We start from the raw sequence: 20,720 nt of genomic DNA, 5'->3' as shown, positions 1-20,720 counted from the left end.
ACCAGCACAGCAGGAAACTGAAAGCAAAGACCCTGGAAAGCCCCTTCACTCCCAGGTAGCCCCTGCCTTGAGGTGCTTCTGGAAAAGTGCCCTAGGAAATGGGTTGAGGTGATCCGGAGCTGTGAGCAAACCTGACCCACGCAGCACCCTCTCGACAGGAGAAGAACCCTGCCCTGCCCTGCCGGGGGTCATTCCTTCCACCCACAGCTTCTCCCCACAGCACTGTGGGGAGCTCCCCGAGCAGGCTGAGTGCTGACCCTGGCAGGTGGAAGAGTCCCTGCTCCAGCACACAGTGGCCTGGGGTGCAGGGACCCTGCTTGGAAGGACAGCCCTGGGCACCCCTGGATGCACACCCGCACTCACACCCATGCAGCCCTCCCCAGGAGAAGGCAGCCGTCATGCCCTGTCCCTCTGATGGTGCAGCAGAGAATCCCTGATCTGGAGCATGTCCTCCTCCTCTACACCGGAGCGACATCCCACAGGTTTTGGGCTATGACAGCTTTACGAGATCCCTGCAGGAACTGCAGCTGCATTGCCGTGCAGCCAGAGACTTACCGTGTCAAGGGCTGTGAAGATTTCTCCCCCAGTGAGCTCTCAGAGTCCTCGCACTCCCAGTTGCCTTCAACCTCTCTGCCTTGCTCGTCTCTTCTCGGTGCCTGTGGGCAGTGCCCTCAGCCCTGCCGTGCTATGCAGAGGAGCTGCTCCTGGGCAGAGCTGTCTCTCTGCAGCGCTGCCTGCTTGCTATGAGCTCCCTCCATCCCAGGAGCCTGGCCCAGCTCAGCAGCAGAGGACCAGCCCAAGACATTTTAATGACCCCTCTGGTGGGTTTTGGGGCCGAGTCCATGAACCTCAGACACTAAGAAGAAGTTGAAGAAACCTCTCAAGAAGTCAAAGTCAGATGTAAACTCCAGAGTTTCTTGGAGTGTTAATGGGTCCCACTGAGGATCGTTACCAACAAAGCCTCCCCAGGGGCTTGTTAAAGCAGAAAACTGGAGGGAGTGATGACAGGTAGGTAAAGGCGAAGTAAAGGTGAATCTGATGATGAGTAATTAATGATGTGTTACATTAAGCAAAACGAACAAGCCCTGAAAAGAAGCCTCTGCATAAGAAGATCCTGTTATTGCTCAGGGCTCTTCCTGGGGCAGTGTGATGTGGGGATGTGCAATGCCAAGTGCAAGACTATGGCATGACCCTCCTGGTTGGGGCAAGGAGGTAATGAGGTCATCCTGAATAAGGTTAAGGTGTCTTCTGGTAGACCTTGGTTGCAGAGACAATAGCCATAGCCATGGTGACGAAGAGGTCATCTCTGTTGGGGGCTTTCAGCCTGTCCACTGTCCTCAGCCATCTACAGCACAGGATGCCCTGCCGTGCCCCACCCCTGCGCCTCTTCCTTTGAAGACTGTTGACACCCAATCATCTTTTCAATTTCACCGCAATATCTCACCACCCTTCCTGACATCTCCCCATCCTCCCTGGCTGTTCCTTGACAAGGCCATGGGCTGGTTCAGACTCCCTCTGGGTGCCCTCTTGTACCAGTTTGAGGCTATTCCCTGAGCACCCGGAGCCTCCTCACCACCAGGCCAAAGAAGCCCGGGTCCCTCAGCCTGTCCACAAAGCACATGTGCACTAGGCCCTTAACTCCATCTTGGCAGACATCCTCTGGACCCTCTCCAGTTCTACCCCTCTTCTCCAAAATGGGGAGCTGCACACTGGGACATGCCTGGGTGTGTTGGGACACACCAGTGCTGAGTAGACGGGGATGTAACTCAAGTTGTCTGGGTGGCCACGCTCCTCCTAATGCAGCCCCCTCTACAGCTGGCCTTGGTCATAGTGAGCATGCGCCACTGACTCGCTGGGCGTCCCTCATGGTGCCCAGGCCCTTCTCCTCAGGGTCTCTGCTCAGCACATCAGGTCCCAGCTGGCACTGATGTATGGGGTTATTCTTCCCCCCAGGGCAGGACTGCCACTCCTCCTTGCAAAACTTCAAGGCGTTTCTGTTGCTCAAATCCCAGAGTTTCCCAAGGCCCCCTGGGCTCAAGCTCTTCACGTTTGGGTGCAGATGGCTCACCCTGATGGGGATGTCTCTCACAAGATGACAGCATGAGGTGTTGCAGGGCACTACAGACAATACAAGGAGATATGAGTTTAGTTGCTGACCCACATAGGAATTACCATGGCAACCGTCTCTGAAACACCAAAGGAGGGTACAAAGGCAGTGAAACTGGGACTTGGGGAGAAAAGGTAAACGATTGGGCTGTTTGTGGGTTAGGCTATGTTAGTGGAAATGTATACCTATATAGATACTCAGACAATATGGATCCCTCCAGGAGCTGGTCTTAGATCCGCCCTCTTACCAGGAGCTGGCCCCAGTATCTCCTCACACCCCTAGTTCATCGACGCACAGACAAGCACAGACACACACACAAATATCTCCCTCCAGCACAGAATCACAGAACCATTGAGGCTGGAGGGCAGACAGCTTCCACCTTCCCTGTGCTTCCTCTTCACGCTTGGTTTGAGGCAGGAGCTCCTTTCTCAGCCATGCCAGTCTCCTGCCAGCTTTGTGTGACTTCCTGCAGGTCCAGGTGGACCATTCTTGGTCTTGAAGAGGAGATCTTTGACCATCAGTCAGGTCTCTCTACCCCTCTGCTCTGCAGGGATGTATCCCATTGGATTCTTCCAAGCAGGTCCCTCAGAAGGCCAGAGCCTGCTCTCCTGAAATCCTGCTCTTTGTTGCCTTCTCTTCTCTCAGGAGCCTCAACTCGACCTTCTCATCCCTGACTTCTACAGCCCGGACCAGCTCTTCCTTGGTGGTAAGTAGCAAGTCCTACAAGACACCTCATCTCACTGCCTCCTCAGTCACCCTGGTCACAAAGATCTCATCAAGGAGCTCCAGAAAGGTCCTGGGTGGTGTGTACCTCGCTATGGGTCCCCTTTCAGCAGGTATTCAGGTACCCATGTCCCCCATGAGTCCCACTGCTGTGGCTTGTACCCCATCCATACAAAGAGCAGAGCACCTCCTCATCCCACAGGATTTTGGGAAATGGAGTTTTTCCCTGCTTGTGGTTCTTTCCTAGACATCCCATGGAGAGCCTTGAACAATTTCCAGATGACCCCCAGAGGCAGAAACCCCCATCCTCAGTCGGCAAGGTCATCTTGGAAGGCTCTGCCATTGACCCACCTGGGGAGTCCCACACCCAGGTCTGTGTTCCAGCAGCTGGAGCAGGGCTGCCAACATCTGGGGCACCAATGTTTGGGTGCGTGCAACAGGCAGGACCATGGCCATAGGGATGCCTGTGCTGGGTAGAGTGAGTGCCTAAGACAGACCTGGGTCTTCTGCTGGAGACGCAGCTGGGCTGGAGGAAGTTGATTGGCTTCCTGCTTCCCACCGTCAGCACGAGACTCACAGGGCCTGCCAACCATAGGTCTCACTGCTGCAAGAGCTTAGGAACTCGTCGAGGAGCAGCTGGGTGCAACTTGGCAAAGCAGGCTCTATGTCCTTGCCAGGCTTGGCTTTCCTCCCCATACCTGCTCAGGTTGATCAGGTTACCATTTTGCAGCTGCCACCAGCATCAGGTGGGCAGCAGTGAGGACCCCCAGCTCCTACTTCAGTCAGGGGAGCAGTCTCTGGAGGCAAGGCATGTTGTGGCAGTTAAATGCCAACAAGGTGTCAAGGAGTCACTAAATCCAAGCATGAAAGGAAAAATTACCTTCGTTTTTGACAGAAAGAAAAATAAAAGCAAGTTCATTTGGAGTCAGATCTCAACTAGAGCCAAGAGTGAGTGTGAATGTTATCCAGGAAAAGAAAATTCCTTCAGGTGCACTGGATCAAAACAGATCACTCGCAGAATTGCAGAATCAGGCAATAGCTGGGCTTGGGAAGGATCTCTGGAGACTGTCTTGTCCCACCCACCTACTAAACCCCTCTTCAGCTCATGTGCCTGATGGGTGGTGGGATCTGCTGAGCCATGGCTGCTCATGGGCCCCTCATCCTCCCAGTCTGGCCTCACGCAGGAGGAGGGGCTCCCATCGTCACTTGGACACGCTCCTGCACACCCAGAGCTCACCCTGTGAGCTGCCAGGGGCACTTGCTTCCCCACAGCCCAGCAGCCCCAAGATGAACCCCGGGTGATGGATGTAGCTCTGCCAAATGCACCACAGCTGGGGCACATCTGGAGCAGGGCTCTAGGTGTGATCAGAGATTGAACCAGGGAGGCCCCTCCCAGGAACGGCTGCACCTTACAGTTACAGAAGGACGCTGAGACAGGTGGGTACACTTCATGTGGGCAACTACTCCCATCACACGTTCCACATTCTTCACCTCCCCCTAACGGGAACCCTTTGCACACAAAGTGCCATGGTCAGAATGCATCTCAAGATGTGGGAGGACCATCTCTGTCTGCCAGCTCATCACAAAGTGATACCTCAGCTGGAAGTGCAAAGACATGGGTACATCATTCCTGGAAGACTTGTGAGGAAATGGAGGGAGCACCGGGCTGTGTCAACCCCCACTCTCCACTCCCTGCATGCACTGGGAAATGGAGAAATGGGTTGAAGTGAGAAGAGATGTGGGCCCAGTTTAGACAAGCGCAGGGTGATACCGTCCACGGTGAACACGGGAGATGAGGAACAAGTCCATGGGTGGGGACTTGTGCTGTGCTGGATGATTGCAGAGGACGGGGCTGGGCTGCCAAAGCTGCCTGCAAAAGAGGTCCTACTTTCATGAGCCTTGTGGAGAAAGGTGGACCAAGAGCCTGCCTGTACGTGGGGAGAGGGAAAGTCTTCTTCAGTGTCAGCAAGGATGAGACTCCCAGTGCCTTGAAGAATGAAATTCCTCTCTCTTAGCTTCAGAGGAACAATGCCAGGCTCAAAACAGAGGTACCTCGGCCTATTTTAGGTGCGTTAACATAAGTCCCTGCATGGCAGAGCCAATTCTCAACAAGCTTCCCCTTCCTTCAGATCTGATGCCACTTCTCATTGCTGCTAAATCTGTTTTCCTGATTATTGGAGTGGATAACTCAAACTCCAAGCTCTGATGCTGGCATTTGCCTTGCACTCCTCTCTTGGGAATTTAAACCCCACCATCTGCTGTTCACTGCAGCCACCTGACACAGACCCTCTGCAGAAGAGCTCACGTACCCATGGTTCCAAGTGCCTATGGCTCTGTCTCAGATATTGGCTCCAGAAGGTCAGAAGAGGCCACCCCAAGCCTCTCATCTAGCTTGGCCCATTCCTGGATGAAAAGAGAAGTGGCAAGATTTGACAGTCCTCTTCCCATGGTGCTTCCCCCTGCATCAGCACCCTCATCTCACTCACAGATGGGGATAGATCATCTGCTGGGCAACCAGCTCAAGTTCCAGATGCCACCCATCTTCTCTGGGGACTTGCTTCTTTTAGCCAACAGCAATTGCTGGCTCTTGCTCCACCTGCTCTCAACCCAACCACAGCTTCATCGCCCTTCTCACCATCAGCACCTTCTGTTCCTTCCAGAGATGACTCTTGCCTCGCTGAGAGCCACTCCCAGGTGATCAACAGCCTCTGTAACAGTGGCTGTCAGGGAGAGGGAAGGAAGGCATGAAGAGTTACACTGACCTTGTGCCTCCAGGAATTGTCTTCTTTGTATCAGCCCTTAGGAAGCCCTGCTAAAGCATCTCCCAAATTGAGTGCTGGCAGGACGCTGTCCTGTAGACACTTCTGGTCTGAGCCTCCTCCCGACTTCTGCACCCCTGGGCTGGGTGCTCTGCCTGCCACTGCACGATCAGGCCACTCTCCTACACAGAGGCAGAGTTCCCTGGCACACTTCTACACACAACCATCTCTACCTCATGCCCTGCCGCTCTTTGGAAAGAAAGAACTCTAGGATTTGAAGACATGCTTCAGGGCTGCCCGTTGCTGTCACCCTCACTCCTCTGGATATCCACAGAGTGCTGGGGGGTGCTTGGGCTCCTTTTTAATTAGGACATAAACAGAGTGTTCACACATATCTCAGGACAACAGGTGACACCATCCGGGCCCCAAAGACACCCACAGAAGGTCCTCTACTTCACAGTGGTAGTTGGTGTAAGGGCCAACTCTCACTCCCTGCTGTAATACTCAGGGCTGTGTGAGCACTATGAGAAAATGTAGCTCCAGCTCCCCACCTGGTTCCTGCTTCGTGGGCTGCCTCCATAGTGAGGCTCCCATGCAACTATTGCACATGATTGTGAAACACCCCACAGCATGCAGGATGCCTTTGCACAGCCTGGATGAAACATCTGTGCTCCTGGGATGCAGCAGTCGCCTTGGGCTGCAGGTTCCTCTCCTCCTGCTCTTCCTGATGACCCACACCATGACCCTGGCTGCAAACCTCTCCACTATTGTGCTGGTGGTTGTTAATGGGCATCTCCAAACCCCCAGGTACATCTTCCTGGGACACTTGTCCTGCTGTAGCTCCACCACCCTGCCGAGGCTACTGTCCTGACAGGGGACAGGGCCGTTTCCATCTGCTGCTGCATCCTGCAATTCTCCTGCTTTGCTTCTCTCACAGGAGCAGAGTGCTCACTCCTGGCTGTGATGTCCTCTCATCACCGCGTGCCTGGCTGCAGACTGCTGCTCTATGCAGCCCTGAGGAGGGCCAGATCCTTCCTGCAGCTTGCAGCTGGACCATGGATCAGTGGGGTCCTGGCCACGGTGGCCAACACCTCCTGGCTGTCAGGCATTGTCTTACGTGGCCCCACTGACTTCCACCTCTCCTTTTGTGAGTTTTGCCTTCTCCATTCTCTGTATTTACTTCATCTCCATTGATTATAAAGTTGCACCTTACCCGGAGGTCTCCCAGGCCCTGTGCCTGTATAAGGTGTCCTCATTGGCCCTGCATTCTGATGCTTGGTTCTTGCCATGGTGTTTCTGAGATTGTTACAGTGGAACTTCCATTCATCACCCCTTCCATTACACTAGTAACCCCTTTTTCTTACCTGTACTGTCCTACATCTGCTCAAGTTGTTGTGCTGGAGGAACCATGACTCAGTATGAGGTGTCTGCACATGTACCTTAAAGGCAGATGTGCTGGAGCTTCAGTGCACAGGGACCTTGAGACACCTGGGGATTTGGCCAACAGAAACCTCCTCAAGTTTTACAAGGAGAAGGGGTGAAGGGGCAAAGTGGCACTGGATGGCCTGGACTCTGACCAGAAGGGCCTGGGCATTATGAGGGATGCCATATGAGCCACTGGGAAAGGCTCAGCATGAATAAGGCCAGCTGCATACGGGGCAGTGTTAGGAGGAGCGTGGCCACCCAGACAAGGGGAGTTATCATCTCCCTCGACTCAGCACTGGTGTGGCCACATCTGCAATCATAGTCTCACAGAATGGTTTGGGTTTGAAGGGACCTTTAAAGATCATCTAGTCCAATCCCTTCTTTTCAGGGACATCTTCAACTAGATCGGATTGCTCAAAGTCCCGTCCAAACTGACCTTGAGCACTGCCAGTGATGGGGCATCCACAACTTCTCTGGGCATGATTTTCCAGTGTCTCACCACCCTCATTATGAAAAATGTCTTCCATATGTCCCATCTAAATCTACACTCTTTCAGTTTAAAACCATTGCCCCTTGTCCTCTCATTACTGGCCCTGCTAAAATATCACTCTCTCTTATTAGACTCCTTCATACATCGGAAGGCTGTAGTAAGGCCTCCTTGGAGCCTTTTGTCTTTAGGCTGAACAATTCCTGGACTTTAGTAAAGCTTTCGATACTGTCTCCCAGAGTATTCTCCTGGAGAAGCTGGCGACTCGTGGCTTAGACAGGCGCACTCTTCGCTGGGTTAAAAACTGGCTGGACAGCCGAGCCCAGAGAGTTGTGGTGAATGGAGTGAAATCCAGTTGGCAACCGGTCACAAGCGGAGTCCCCCAGGGCTCAGTTTTGGGGCCGGTCTTGTTTAATATATTTATCCATAATCTGGATGAGGGGATTGAGTGCTCCCTCAGCAAGTTTGCAGACGACACCAAGTTGGGAGGGAGTGTTGATCTGCTGGAGGGTCGGAAGGCTCTGCAGAGGGATCTGGACAGGCTGGATCGATGGGCCCAGGCCAATTGTATGAGGTTCAACAAGGCCAAGTGACGGGTTCGGCACTTGGGTCACAACGCCATGCAACTCTAGAGGCTTGTGGATGAGTGGCTGGAAAGCTGCCCGGTGGAAAAGGACCTGGGGGTGTTGATTGACAGCTGGCTGAAGATGAGCCAGCAGTGTGCCCAGGTGGCCAAGAAGGCCACCAACATCCTGGCCTGTATCAGAAGCAGTGTGGCCAGGAGGAGTAGAGAGGTGATCGTGCCCCTGTATGCAGCACTGGTGCGGCCACACCTCAAATCCTGTGTTCAGTTTTGGGCCCCTCACTACAAGAAGGACATAGAGGTGCTGGAGTGTGTCCAGAGAAGGGCGACGAAGCTGGTGAGGGTCTGGAGCACAAGTCTGATGAGGAGCAGTTGAGGGAGCTGGGGTTGTTCAGTCTGCAGAAGAGGAGGCTGAGGGGAGACCTCATCACTCTCTACAACTACCTGAAAGGAGGTTGCAGAGAGGTGGGTGTTGGTCTCTTCTCCCAAGCGGCTAATGACACGACAAGAGGAAATGGCCTCAGTTTGCGCCAGGGGAGGCTCAGGGTGGATATTAGGAAAAATATCTTTACTGAGAGAGTGGTAAAACACTGGACCAGGCTGCCCAGGGAGGTGGTGGAGTCACTCTCACTGGGGATGTTCAAGGAACATGTGGACGTGGCATTGTGGGACATGGTTTAGTGGGCATGGTGGTGTTAGTTGATGGTTGGACTTGATGATCTTACAGGTCTTTTCCAACCTTGGTGATTCTGTGATTCTGTGAATTCTAACGCTCGCAGCTTTTCTTCATAGGAGTGGTCTTCCAGCCCTCAAAACATTTTTTGTGATGCTCCTCTTGACCCGCTCCAACAGGTCCATGTCTTTATTGTGCTGGGGCCCCTAGAGCCAGACACAGTGTTTCAGATGAAGTAGTATGAGATTGGAGTAGAGAGGGAGAATCCCCTCCCTCCACTGGCTGGCCACACTTCTTTTGATGCAGCCCAGGGTATGATTGGCTTTCTGAGCTGCAAGTGCACATTGCCAGCTCTTGTCCAATTTATCACGCACCAGTGTGCCCCAGTCCTTCTCCACAGGTTGCTCTCAATCCAGTCATCAACGAGTCTGTATTGATACTGGGCTTTGCCCCGACCCAGGTGCAGGGCCTTGCACTTGGACTTGTTGACCTTCAAGAGGGGCGCATGGGTCCCATTTACCAATTACTTAAACAACTGAATGTTTCTTTCCCAAGGTTTAGGGTCCTGACTATATTTTTCCCCTGGCATATAACCCTTCAGATCATGAATCCCACCAGGGTATGATCCCTGCAGCCCAGGCTCCCACTAATCTTGGCCTCTCCAATACGTTTCTCTGAGTTGGAGACCGGGCTAGGGAGTTGGGTTTGGGTTTAGGCTGCAGACATGTGGTGAGTGTTTCTGCTTTGGCATTCGTGTTGAGGGAAGGGCTGAAGATGAGAGCTCCAGCTTCGGTACTAGGGTTAGGGTACAGGCAAAGGCTTAAGGTGAGCTGCACAGTGCCACGTCTGAGGGGCAAGGGTGGGTAGGCACTCTGCTTGTATTGGCCCTTGTTGAGACCAGAGGGAAACCTCAGCTGCTGAAGACCAAAAGCATCATCACTGTGATGGGCTGGGGATGAGCACGGGCACATCCAAAGGGCTACCTGACAAAGGACGCCTCTGTCTCCTTTCTTTGTCATCCTGAAATCTCTGCCTCTGATTTTCTGCTCTAATCAGCCCCCAGGGAGGCACGCTTCAATTTCCTGAAGCAGCTTCATCACCCACAGCCCTCGGCAGGCCCTACTAAACCTCCAGGGCTCTTGATTCCTGCCATGGCCCTCCGCGCTCGCTGACTCTCCCCTGGGAGCTTGTTAGTGTGCAGCAACTGTAAGGAGTTTAGTCTTGCATCTCAATTTCGGCATGCTTGCAGAGGGACTTCCAGGAGAGACCATCTTCGAGGAAGGCTTTTGCTAAGTGTAATGATGTTAACAAGCACCTGATGCCACACAGGTTCATTTCTTTCTCAGTCCTAACTCAGGAATGCTTTGAACATTGACTGTAAAATGTTCCCACACAACACCCCAACTTCATTTGCTAGAGGTGGGCATGGGATGAGGAGGCACAGGCAGCCAGGTAGATGTGACCACAGGTGGATGGGCAAGGACATCACTAAAGACATGAGTTGTTGCCAAGGCTCTGGGATGGAAATTTGGCCAAGAATAAGGCAAAGTTGATTGAATCTGCCAAACTGTCCCTTTAGCCAATTCACTAATTGTGTGTATATTTATCATTTCTTATCTGTCTGCCAAACATATTTCTTTTATGGTGGTTTGTTACTTGAGGAAGGTCGACCTTATTGGAGGCTTGGACTTGGCATACAGTTGAGGAGTCCATTGGGTCTTTTCATTTTTTTTTTTCACCCTTTACTTCTGTTTGTTCAAAATTAATAAGAATCCTCTGTCAATTTACAGGCAAGTCTCAGGGTAAATCCGGTGGGAATTGGTGCAAAGGAGCTGTAACACTCAGCTGCAGACTTCAGTGTGGAAGTCTGATGTAGGAAAAGAATGCAAGTACCAGGCAGCCCCTGAGAGAAATGGTGGGGCTGGGGAGGTGGGGAGGAAAGGTGTCCATACAGTGGGGGACCTCGAGGAGATGGCTGCTGCTACCTCTCCAGACCTCCTTAGGAGACCTTCTGCATCAATATCAATTGGAGAAAGCTGCTATCACTTCTTCTGTAGAATGAAACAATAATTTTAAAACCCTTTAAAAGTAAAAAAAAAAAGAACAGCCTGCTTTTTAATTGAGTTCTGATTGAAATCTTCCACTTTAATTAGACTCCTGAGACCTTTCCAATTAGCTGTACAAGTCTGGAAGCCCTGAAGAAAATTACGGAAGACATGTGCCTCCTTAGGGCTTTCTGCACTTTAACGAGCCCCATGGGGTATTTGGTGCTGAGTCCATGAGCCTCAGATACTGAGAGGAGATGATTGAAGAAGCTCTCAAGGTGTTAAAGTCAGAAGGAAAAGCCAAAGTGTCTTGGAGCATTAATTGGCCCCTCTGAGGGCCATTACAGACCAAGCCTCCCATTGCATTTGTTTGAGTAAAAAATTGGAGGCTGTGATGACAGGGAGGCAAAGGCACTGTGCAGGGGGATCTGACGCTGAGTAAAACTTGATCTATTTTATCATGGCAAGTGGTCAGCCCTGCGAAGGGGGACCCTGTCCCTCACCAAAGAGCTCAGGGCTCTTCCTGGAGCAGTGTGATGTGGGGTGGGCAATGCTGAGAGAAGGTACCACAACTCCCAGCCTCCCTGGGGGGTGCAAGGAAGTAAGGAGGCCCCAGTTCCATGAGACTAACATGTCTGCTCTCAGGCCCTTGTAGCAGAGCCAGCTGCCATAGCCAAGGGGACAAAGACCTGCAGGCTGTGGACACCAAACTTAGGTCCTCACCTTGCACCCACCGTGGCATCTCCCTGCCTTTTCTGATATCTCTTCTTCCTCCCTGCCTGTGCCTTGAAACACAAAGCATTGCGCTGATCCAGGCTCCCTCTGCGTGACCTCTGGCACCACAGCACTACCCTTCAAGGCACATCTCTTTCTCTTCCTGTCCAGCCTCAACCTTCCAAGCTGCACTTTGTCATGCTTTTCCTTTCTCATGTGGTTTCCCACTGCAGAGGAAAGCTCCACCATCTCTGAAAACACCCTGAAACCACCTGAAACTCCTAATTTCAGGCTACTCTCTTACTCCCGCACGAGCCTCCACATCACCAGGGCATGGAAGCCCAGGTCCTTCAGCCTCTCCACACAGGTCATGTGCTTCATGTTAAACCCACCTTTGCAGGCATCCTCTGGACACTCTCCTGTTCCTTCCCACTCTTCAGAATGGAAAGCCCCACAGGCTTTTACAGGTGTGGCCACACCAGTGCTGGTTTGAGGGGGATGATGACTCCCCGTGTCTGGGCGGTCATGCTACAATGCAGCTCCGTATGCAGGAGCTGCCTGTATTGATGGTGAGCCTTTCCCAGTGGCTCATATGGCATCCCTCATAATGCCCAGGGCCTTCTCCTCAGACTCCAGTCCTGTCCCACTTTGCCCCTTCTCCTTCTAAAACTTGAGGAGGTTTCTGCTGGCCCAATCCCCAAGTGTCTCAAGGGCCCTGTGCACTGAAGCTCCAGCACGTCAGCATTCAAGGCATGTGTGCAGATGGCTCATGAGGAGTCATGGTTCCTCTAACATGGCAACTTGAGTAGAGGTGGGACAGCACAGGTAAGAGAAAGAAATGCGAGTTTAATGCAAGTGATGATGAAGGTGGGAAGTACCACTGTAACACTAAGCCAGCTAATCCTCAATCACACTGAACCTCACAGGAACTTCACAACGAGCAGTGAGGTTGACCTAGATCTACGTGCCTCACATGGGCACTACCACTGTTCATCTTTTAAGGACAGGGTCAAGTTCAGTGACAGGAGTGACAAAAAGCAGCATTTGGTGCTTTCCAGAACTTGCAGCAGGCTCCTGCCAGCAGGCAGCAGAGGGGCACGGATGCAGAAGCCACCCTGACAAGAACATTTTGTGTGTGCTGACAAACCTTTTTGGTTGAAGAAGGACGGTGGGAAGGGCCGAGTAGTTTGTCACAACAGGCAGAGCACACCCTGACTCTTTCAAGACTAGTTCGTGTTACTACAAAGGACAACACAAAGGAAATGTGTGCTAGCAAACGGCCTGGATCATTAGCGTTACTCACGAGCTTTTGGTCCTAGAGATCGAACGATCAAACCGGTTGAATGGGATATGCGTGACAGATGCAGAGGGCAGTGGGGCCCATAAGAACTTGCCTACTTGGCAAAAATGCTTGCAAGGAGCCAGTCTTCCCAAGAAAGGCAATCTGTGAAGTCCTCTTTTGCACAGATGAACACTTGGAAATCCAGGGTGCTGCTGTCCTCCTGAAGGATCACAGCAGGTTTTCTGAAGACAAATAGTGTTACCTGGATCCAGATCTCTGCCAGACTGGCCCAATTATTTTATCAAAATACTGCTCTGATCACAGGAACTGCGTAAAAGTGGATCAGACAATTGCCAGTAAACAAGCATCCCATTTAAGTATACTGCCCATATGGCCTACCCCTCTTTACTACTAACAGAAATCTATGTTCAAAAATACCCAACTGACTTAGGAACTGGGAATCAGGTCATACAGGACCTGCACTCATTGAAAAGCACAGGATATGCGCATACCATCTGCAGATGCCTTCAGTTTACTTCTACCTTCTCCTTCCTTCTCATCCAGTTGAGGATACTACTAAGAGAAAGAGCAAATTTTGCCACCACGCACAAAGGCGTGGAGAATACAGTCCTGCCTCAGCACTGGGAAGAGAACTGTCAAATCCTGTCACTTCTCTTTTCCTCCAGGAATGGGCCCAACTCGATGAGAGGCTTGAGGTGGCCTGTCGTGACCTTCTGGAGCCCTTGGTCTTTTGCAGAGCTGCTCTGTCTTCTTCCAACCTTCCCTGCTCCTTGTCCCTCCACCCTCCTCATGCCCAGGGCAGAGCTTCCCCCAGGCTGGGCACTGCTTGAGTGATGCAAAGAGTAGCAAGAAGGTAAGAGTGCTGGAAGCCCAAGGAAAGCCAAGAAAAATGTGGGCCCACTGCTCAGTGGGGCAGGGTGCCTAGTGACCAAGAGCATGTGGAGAGAGCATCAGTGAGCTGATTGGTCATACACGAGTCTCAGTCATGCACGAGGTGAGGAGTTGCAGCCAAGGGATCAGGGGGTGCTGGCTAAAGTCATTGTGTGTCTGCTGCTGTCATTCTGGGAAAACCATGGCAGTGAGGGAGGTTCCTGATGCTTGGGAAAAGGCAAACATCCCACCCATCTTCATGAAGAGCAAAAAGTAGGTCAGGGAACTACAGGCTGGTCAGCTTGATATCCGTCCCTGGCAAGGTGATGGAGCAAATCCTCCAGAAGCCATTTCCAAAGACCTGAAGTCCAAGAAGGGGATTGGGAATTGGCAGCATGAACTCAAGAAGAAAAATTGTGCCTGACTAACCTGAATTCTTTGAAAGATAACATGATGGGCCCTCTGAATGAGGAAAAATGTGGATATCATAGCCCTTGACAACTTTGTGAAAATGGGCTGCCCCTAACCTGCACAAAGTTGAAGCAAGACAAATGTCACGTTCATCTTGTCGCTGTGCTGGGACAGCTCCGTGCAACAGGCCAGGCTGGGGATGACTGGCTGGAAGGCAGCGCTGCAGAAAAGGACCTGGGAGTCTGGGTGGACAGCAAGTGGGACAGGAGTGAGTAATGTGGCCTTGGGATGAGGAATGCCAACTGCACCCTCGGTGGGATTAGCAAAATCACAGCCAGGAGGGAAAGGAAAGTGACACTTCCCCTCTATTTGGGGACCACATCAGGACTGCCAAGTCTAGTGTGGGTCTCCCCAGCACGAGGAAGTCCCTGATAGACTTTGGATAGTCCAGCAGAGGATAGAAAGGTGGTTTTGACTTGAAGCACATTACGTACCAGAAGAGGTTGAGAGAGCTTGTTTTTAGGGGCTGTTTGAGAAATCTCTCAAGAGCCAATCAGCAGAGGAAGGGCCCAGGAAAGGTTGTGGGAGGTCAGTCAATGGAGATATTCTGAATTTGTTGAGAAAATGTCGAGAGCACCTGATCTAGCACAAGCTGTGTGGAAATGGGCTTGGAGTAGAGACAAACTTTGGCAGGAGCTGTGGCATATCGGGTCTGAGTGTCAGTATGGAAGTGGCTTGTTCTTTGGTCATGATGGTGGTGGAGGAGGGTATCAGAGTAGTGCCTGTGTGCACCCCCACTGCACTGAAGCTCTTAGAGCACAAGGCATTATTTTTTCCTTTTAAAACAGCTGTGAGCATTTGTGCAGACCTCACAGGTCTCACTCAGCAGAAATTACTTTGGGATCCAATGGTTCCCATTTACACCAAGGAGAATTCTCGGGTGAGGACATCCTGCAGGGCTCACACATGCTCCCCGCACACTCTCAGCTCTTCTGCAAGAAGCATTGCTGGGCTGGCACTCAGCACATGCTGTGGGCTGAGGAGCACCACAGCCCACCTCCAAGGACAGCCTGGCCAGGGTCTCCTGAGACCCTGCAATCTAGCTATGGTGACTGCTCAAAGCAGAGGCAGGCAGTGTGGGTGCCTGCATGGACTCAGAGAAGGGCACACAGAAACACCTCACCGCCCAGCACAGATGGACTGTGGCAGTGCCTGCGGGTGACAGAGCTGGGGACTGTGGGGTGAGAAGACCTCAGCTGGGCCAGCCAAGTCCCACTGCCCCAATGGCCCCACAGCCTTGTGGTGCAGGCACTGCATGGACCAGGGTGCATTAGGGGATACAAGATCATCTCCCCAGCACAGTCCCTGTGGCAGCCCTCTCTGCTTCCTCCCCAAGCAGCCTCCTAGTTGGCTTCCTCCCACTGGTGCCTCACTCACTCCCCACCCCAGCAGGATGCGGGCAGAGAATAGGAAGAGCAAAAGGGAGGAAAGTTATGTGTTAGGACAGAAAGAGATTAATAAGTGAAGGAAAGAGGAACAAAGAAGAAAGAAAAAACACAGAAACCTTAAAATAATAAGTGATGACATTACAATCACTACCAACCTCCCACAAGTACACTAGTGCCCCACCAGTCCCCAGATGGGGACCCAGCCAAAACACCCCTCTTCTCTGTTTTTATTGCTGAGCATGAAGCCATATGGCACGGAAGACCTGTTGGGTGTGTTTGGGTCAGCTGTCCTGGCTGTGTCCCCTCCCAAGTTCTTGTGCCCCCTCAACCTCCTCACTGTAAGGGCAGTGTGAGAAACAGAGACGGTCTTGATGCTGTGCAGACACTGTTCAGCAATAGCTAAAACATTGGTGTGTTATCAACATGGCTTTGGTCCCCAATCCAAAACACAGCACCTTATGGGCTGCTCGGAGGAAAATGAGCTCCATCGCAGGCAGCCCCAGCCAGTGGGGAAGGAGGGCTGAGGTGGAAAGCCTGATCCCCCAAGGATGAAGGAGCTGGGGCAAGGCAGTGGCTGTCCCGGTCTCTGTAGCAGAGGAGGAGCACAGCTGGAGCCAGGATTTGCTCCTTTCTCTGGGAAGAGGGGAGGAAAAAGTGGGGGAAGGGAGATCCAGGGGATGATCTTGTTTTAGCTCTCAGAAAGAGGAACTGCTCCCCCCACTCCAGCCTCTCCACCTCCCCTTGCAGCAGGAGAAGAAAAGGCTTCTTCCTCAGCTGCTGAGCTGCTGCATCCCCAACTGATGCCTAAGAAATGGCCGGCTTTTCTAAGTGATGCGCTGAGAGTAGACCTTCATTTGTGGCTGACATGTGAGGTTCATGCTCTGGAAATGTGCATCACAGGGGAAGATGATTCCCATACTGGGAACGCAGAGTCAGAAAGATGCCCTCGCAATGGTCCTTACAAGGATTCAATTATTAGGCCAAATACACATTCTTGTGTCCTCTAGAAAAGAAAATCTTGACACTTCAACAGTTGCCACACATAAGACCAACAAGGTGTTTATTATCAAGGCACAAGCAAACCCATGACACTTTCAACATTGTTTTTTAAACAACGGTATTTACCTCCAAGGACTTTTTGCTTTCTTGCCCTTGCCACTCCACAAGCGATCTCAGTGGCTTGCACTTCTGAAGTGCCAGCTGGTATCCAGAGATTTCAAAGGAGCTAGAAGTGTCTTTTGCCTGTGTCACCAAGGTAGCGTGAGCTCTGGGTGCAAGGCAGGGCTTTCCTGAGCACCTTCCTGATGGCCTCCCTGACCTCCCTGTTCCGCAGGCTGTAGATGAAGGGATTGACCAGGGGTGTGAGGACAGTGTAGAAAAAGGAGAAAGCTTTGTTGAAGTGTCTCAGGGGGGCTGTTCTGGGCAGCATATAGACAACAAAAAGGGTGCCATAGAAAATGGTGACAAGAGTGAGGTGAGAGGAGCAAGTGGAGAAGGCCTTCTGCCTGCCAGTGCTGGATGGGATCCTCAGGATGGCAGCTATGATGCAAATGTAGGAGGCCAGTGTGAACAGGAAGGGAAAAACTACATCGAAGATACCAAATATGAAAGAAACAATTGTGATTGCTCTGATGTCGCTGCAGGCAAGCTCCAGCAATGGTGTTAAATCACAGAAGAAGTGGTCAATGGCCTTGGGGCCACAGAACTGCAATTGCGATAACAAGACTGTGACTACCACCAGCAGCAGTGAACCCCCCAGCCAAGATGCAGCTGCCAGGTGTAGAGAGACCTTCCAGGTCATGAGGCTTGCATAGAGCAAGGGCTGGCATATGGGCAAATACCGATCGTAGGACATGGCCGTCAGCAGGTAACACTCAGTAGTCGCAAAGGAAGCAAAGAAGTAGAACTGAGCAGAGATGCTGCTGTCCCCAGTCAGGAAGCTGGCCAGCAGCTGGGGCAGGATGGTGGAGCTGTAGCAGGTCTCCAAGGAAGACAGATTGCCCAGGAAGAAGTACATGGGGGTGTGCAGATGCTGGTCAGCCACCACCAGCACAACGATGAGGATGTTCCCAACCATGGTGACTGAGTAGATCATAAGCAAGAGGAGGAAGAGCAGGTTCTGGAGCATGGGGACATCACGTATTCCCAGCAGCACAAAATCCGTGGATGATGTCCCGTTGTCCCTTTCCCCTTTGCCTTGCAGTGTCGTTTGTCTTTTATTTCCTCAATAGCCACAAAGAGGGGCTATGAGAAAGAAACTCATTTCAGCATTTACTGTCAATATTTTTTTTTTGTAGGACATTGCTCTCCTCACAGTAGCTGTATGTGTTTCCTGCCTAGTGAAAGCACAAAATAAATGTTCTTCCTGATGGGTAAAGAACACTCATTGCAGCAGAACCACTGCAGACTCGAGAGGGGAGCTGCCCAATGGAAGGTCTTTCTCACTGCAGAATAAATCTGTGATGTGCATTTGCTCACACAGAAACAGACAATTTGATATGCCTGTGGGCATGCCCAGGAAGACGTGTTACAGGTGTCGAGGATCGACATCCTTCTGCTCTCAGGAAAGAGAAGGTGTGCCAGGGAAAACAAACCCCACTCTCCAAAAGAGCCTTGTTGTGTGAAACGCCATGCCAGACACCACCCTTCCTCCAAAGCAAGGGACGGGCACATCGCAGGGTGAGTAGCAACAGCTCTCTTAAACACTTGCACAAGAAGGAAAGGATTCCCACCCCACTCCTCCCCCATCACCCAAGAGGCCAATTTCTTCCCTTGAGAAAGAGCAGATGATAAGTTACTTGTCCCAGGGCAGCCCCTCACATCGTTCGTTTCCAGTGCTGTCTGCTCAGCCCGGCTGTGGGGTGCTACATGGCCAGCTCCATCCTCTGGCGCATCTCCAATAAAGCAGGTGGGAGTTGGTGCCCACAGGCTGAAACATGCAGCTACAGACTTCAGTGCAGAAAGCTCTGATTTGAACGAGGCTGCTGTAAGTGCCAGGTGGTTGATGAGAGAAAAGGTGGGGCTGTGGGTAGGGCTGAAGAATGGCCACAGATTGTCAACATAAAGGGTCTTGATTTTTGTATACATTCAAACTCCACTGGAGATGCTCAGGATCAATATGGACTGAAGATTCCTGATCTCACAGAATGTATAAGCAGAAAAATGAAGAAAAGTGGGGAAAAAATGAATCCTTTCTTACTGTTTAGTATTGACATCTTTTGACTTTGACTGCACTCCTGAAACCTCTCGTATTAACCACATAAGAATTGAAGCCCTAAAGGAAAATGATGCACAGAGCCTTGGCTCCTTAGGGAGTTTTGCATGTTAATGAGCCCTCTGGTGCCAAGCTCCTGAACTGCAGATCCTGAAAGATTGGACAAGCCTCTGAAGAAGTAGAAGTCAGCAGCAAACGTCCAAGTTTCTGAGACTGTTAGTGGGCTCCACTGAAGACCGTCACTGAAGAGACCATGGAGGGAACGACCATGTGGCCCACCTCCATGTGGATGTGGCTGTGAAAGCCCTATATGTGTTTCAGCAATCACGATGGCCAAGGCCTGGCCGTCGTCCCCCGAGGAGGGCGATCCGTTCCACCAAGCGATGCTAATGGCTCTTCCTGGGAGCGGTGGGATATGGCGGTGTGTGATGCCGAGTGCAGGACAGTGTTAGGACATTTCCTAGGCTCTGTGGAGTGAGGGTGAGGAGGCAATGAGGCTCTGGGCTGTATGGAATCACTGTTTTCTCACAGGTGTCAGTGGAAGAGACAGTTGCCATAACAGGGAGGATAAACACTTCAGCTCTGCTGAAATCAGTCCAGCCTCTCGGCCATCCCCACCACAGATGGTCCTACACTGTCCTATGCCTCTGCCTGTTTCCCTGCAGATTTTAGCCACCCCACTGCTTCCCACCTTGCTCTGACCCTATGTTATCCCAGGTTTTACTGATGTCCTTCTGTCCTCACTGGCTGTTGCTTCAAACACAAAGCTGAAGATTTGCCAGTGCCTGTGAGTTCCCCACAACCTATCCGGTTTCCTTCAAAGCCCTCCTGATGCTCCTCTAGCTCCCAAGATGTCCCAGCCCCACACTTGCTTGAATCCTCTATGTATATCCACATCCCAGCACTGAGATGCACATCGATCTTCTCCTGCATCCTTTAAAGTCAACGCTCAACCTACTTCACTTCAGCATGACAGCACACACACGCACACACCCCCTGCTATTTCAGGTACTCTTCCTACCCTTAACACACTTACTGCTGGGCACACCCCGCTCTCCCCCTGCACTCCCATGGGTCTCACAAACCCTTCCCGCTTCCCCTGCAGTTATGGGACCTCCCTCTGGGAGGGTCATGCATTTTCCAGCATCATGGATGGTTCTTGTGGTCCATCCAAGTGTGGGCAGTGAAGGAGGGGAAGAGAGCAAGGCCAGCTCATGAGGTGTGACTGAACACAGCCATCCCCAGCAGCGGGCATTCCCTCTCTGCCAGGGTGAGGCATGCACACAAGATGGAGACATCTTCCTTATCTTTGCTGTGCACAAGAGGGGACTTTCTTCCTGACACCTTCCCAGGAAAAACCTCCTCTTCCTCCTCCACCCGCACAGATCCACTGCTTTCCATTTCTGGGCTCAGGCATGGCTGGAAGGATTTGCTAATGCCATAAGCCATCACTTTGTTTCTCAGGGACATCTCCCGACCCTCTCTCCCAGGCCTACACATGGCCAATCACTGCTGCTCAGGGCCACTCACTCTTCAGCAGCAGCTGGTCAGAGCTGGCCATTTCCCTGATGCAGGCACTGAGCCCAGCAGGAGAATGGAGATGTCCTCACAGCCAGACTTACCCATAAACTGGGTGAACGGCCAGTGCTGGAAATGACTGGTGAGAGAGGCTGGGAGGTGAAAAAGGCCCTGGGCCACCTTCCTGGTCTGTCCGTGCCACCAAGGACACAGACTGGCCTCCTCTCTCCTGTACCTGCGTGTCTCAGCTCTCATCCAGGAGCCCTGTCTGTGCACCACAAGCCCCCTGATGCGAGCCCTCATCCTCCACGGTCATGCAGTACAAGCTGCACACTGATGTTTTTCTCTTGCAGGAACTTTCCAGCTCAGCCCAGCTCCCTCCAAGACCTCCTACCTCCCCTGCCCTCTCTCCAGCCCAGCCCACTCTGGTCTGGCCCCAC

General features: G+C 52.0%; 1 protein-coding gene across 1 annotated transcript; it reads right to left on the bottom strand.

The window, feature by feature from the left end:
- Positions 1–16,773: 16,773 nt before the first annotated feature.
- LOC132320238 (olfactory receptor 5AP2-like) lies at positions 16,774–20,323 on the bottom strand. The gene is made up of 2 exons (XM_059832511.1): positions 20,293–20,323; positions 16,774–17,771 (listed from the first exon to the last, which is right to left on the bottom strand). Exons 1-2 carry the CDS (start codon positions 20,321–20,323, stop codon positions 16,774–16,776), a joined length of 1,029 nt encoding a protein of 342 aa, XP_059688494.1.
- Positions 20,324–20,720: the final 397 nt, after the last annotated feature.

The sequence above is a fragment of the Gavia stellata genome, chromosome 34 (genome assembly GCF_030936135.1).
Source record: "Gavia stellata isolate bGavSte3 chromosome 34, bGavSte3.hap2, whole genome shotgun sequence".
NCBI classification, from domain to species: Eukaryota; Metazoa; Chordata; class Aves; order Gaviiformes; family Gaviidae; genus Gavia; species Gavia stellata.
Note: the sequence above shows the minus strand (reverse complement) of the source record. Positions and strands in the feature narration are given on the sequence as shown.

What these genes read in the sequence shown, in the direction of transcription:
- LOC132320238 (XM_059832511.1), bottom strand. Translation starts at nt 20,323, where the DNA reads ATGGCCAGCTCTGACCAGCTGCTGCTGAAGA. An exon ending in TGACCAGCTGCTGCTGAAGA is followed by an intron (nt 17,772 to 20,292) that starts GTGAGTGGCCCT and finishes GTGGCTATTGAG; the next exon opens with GAAATAAAAGACAAACGACA.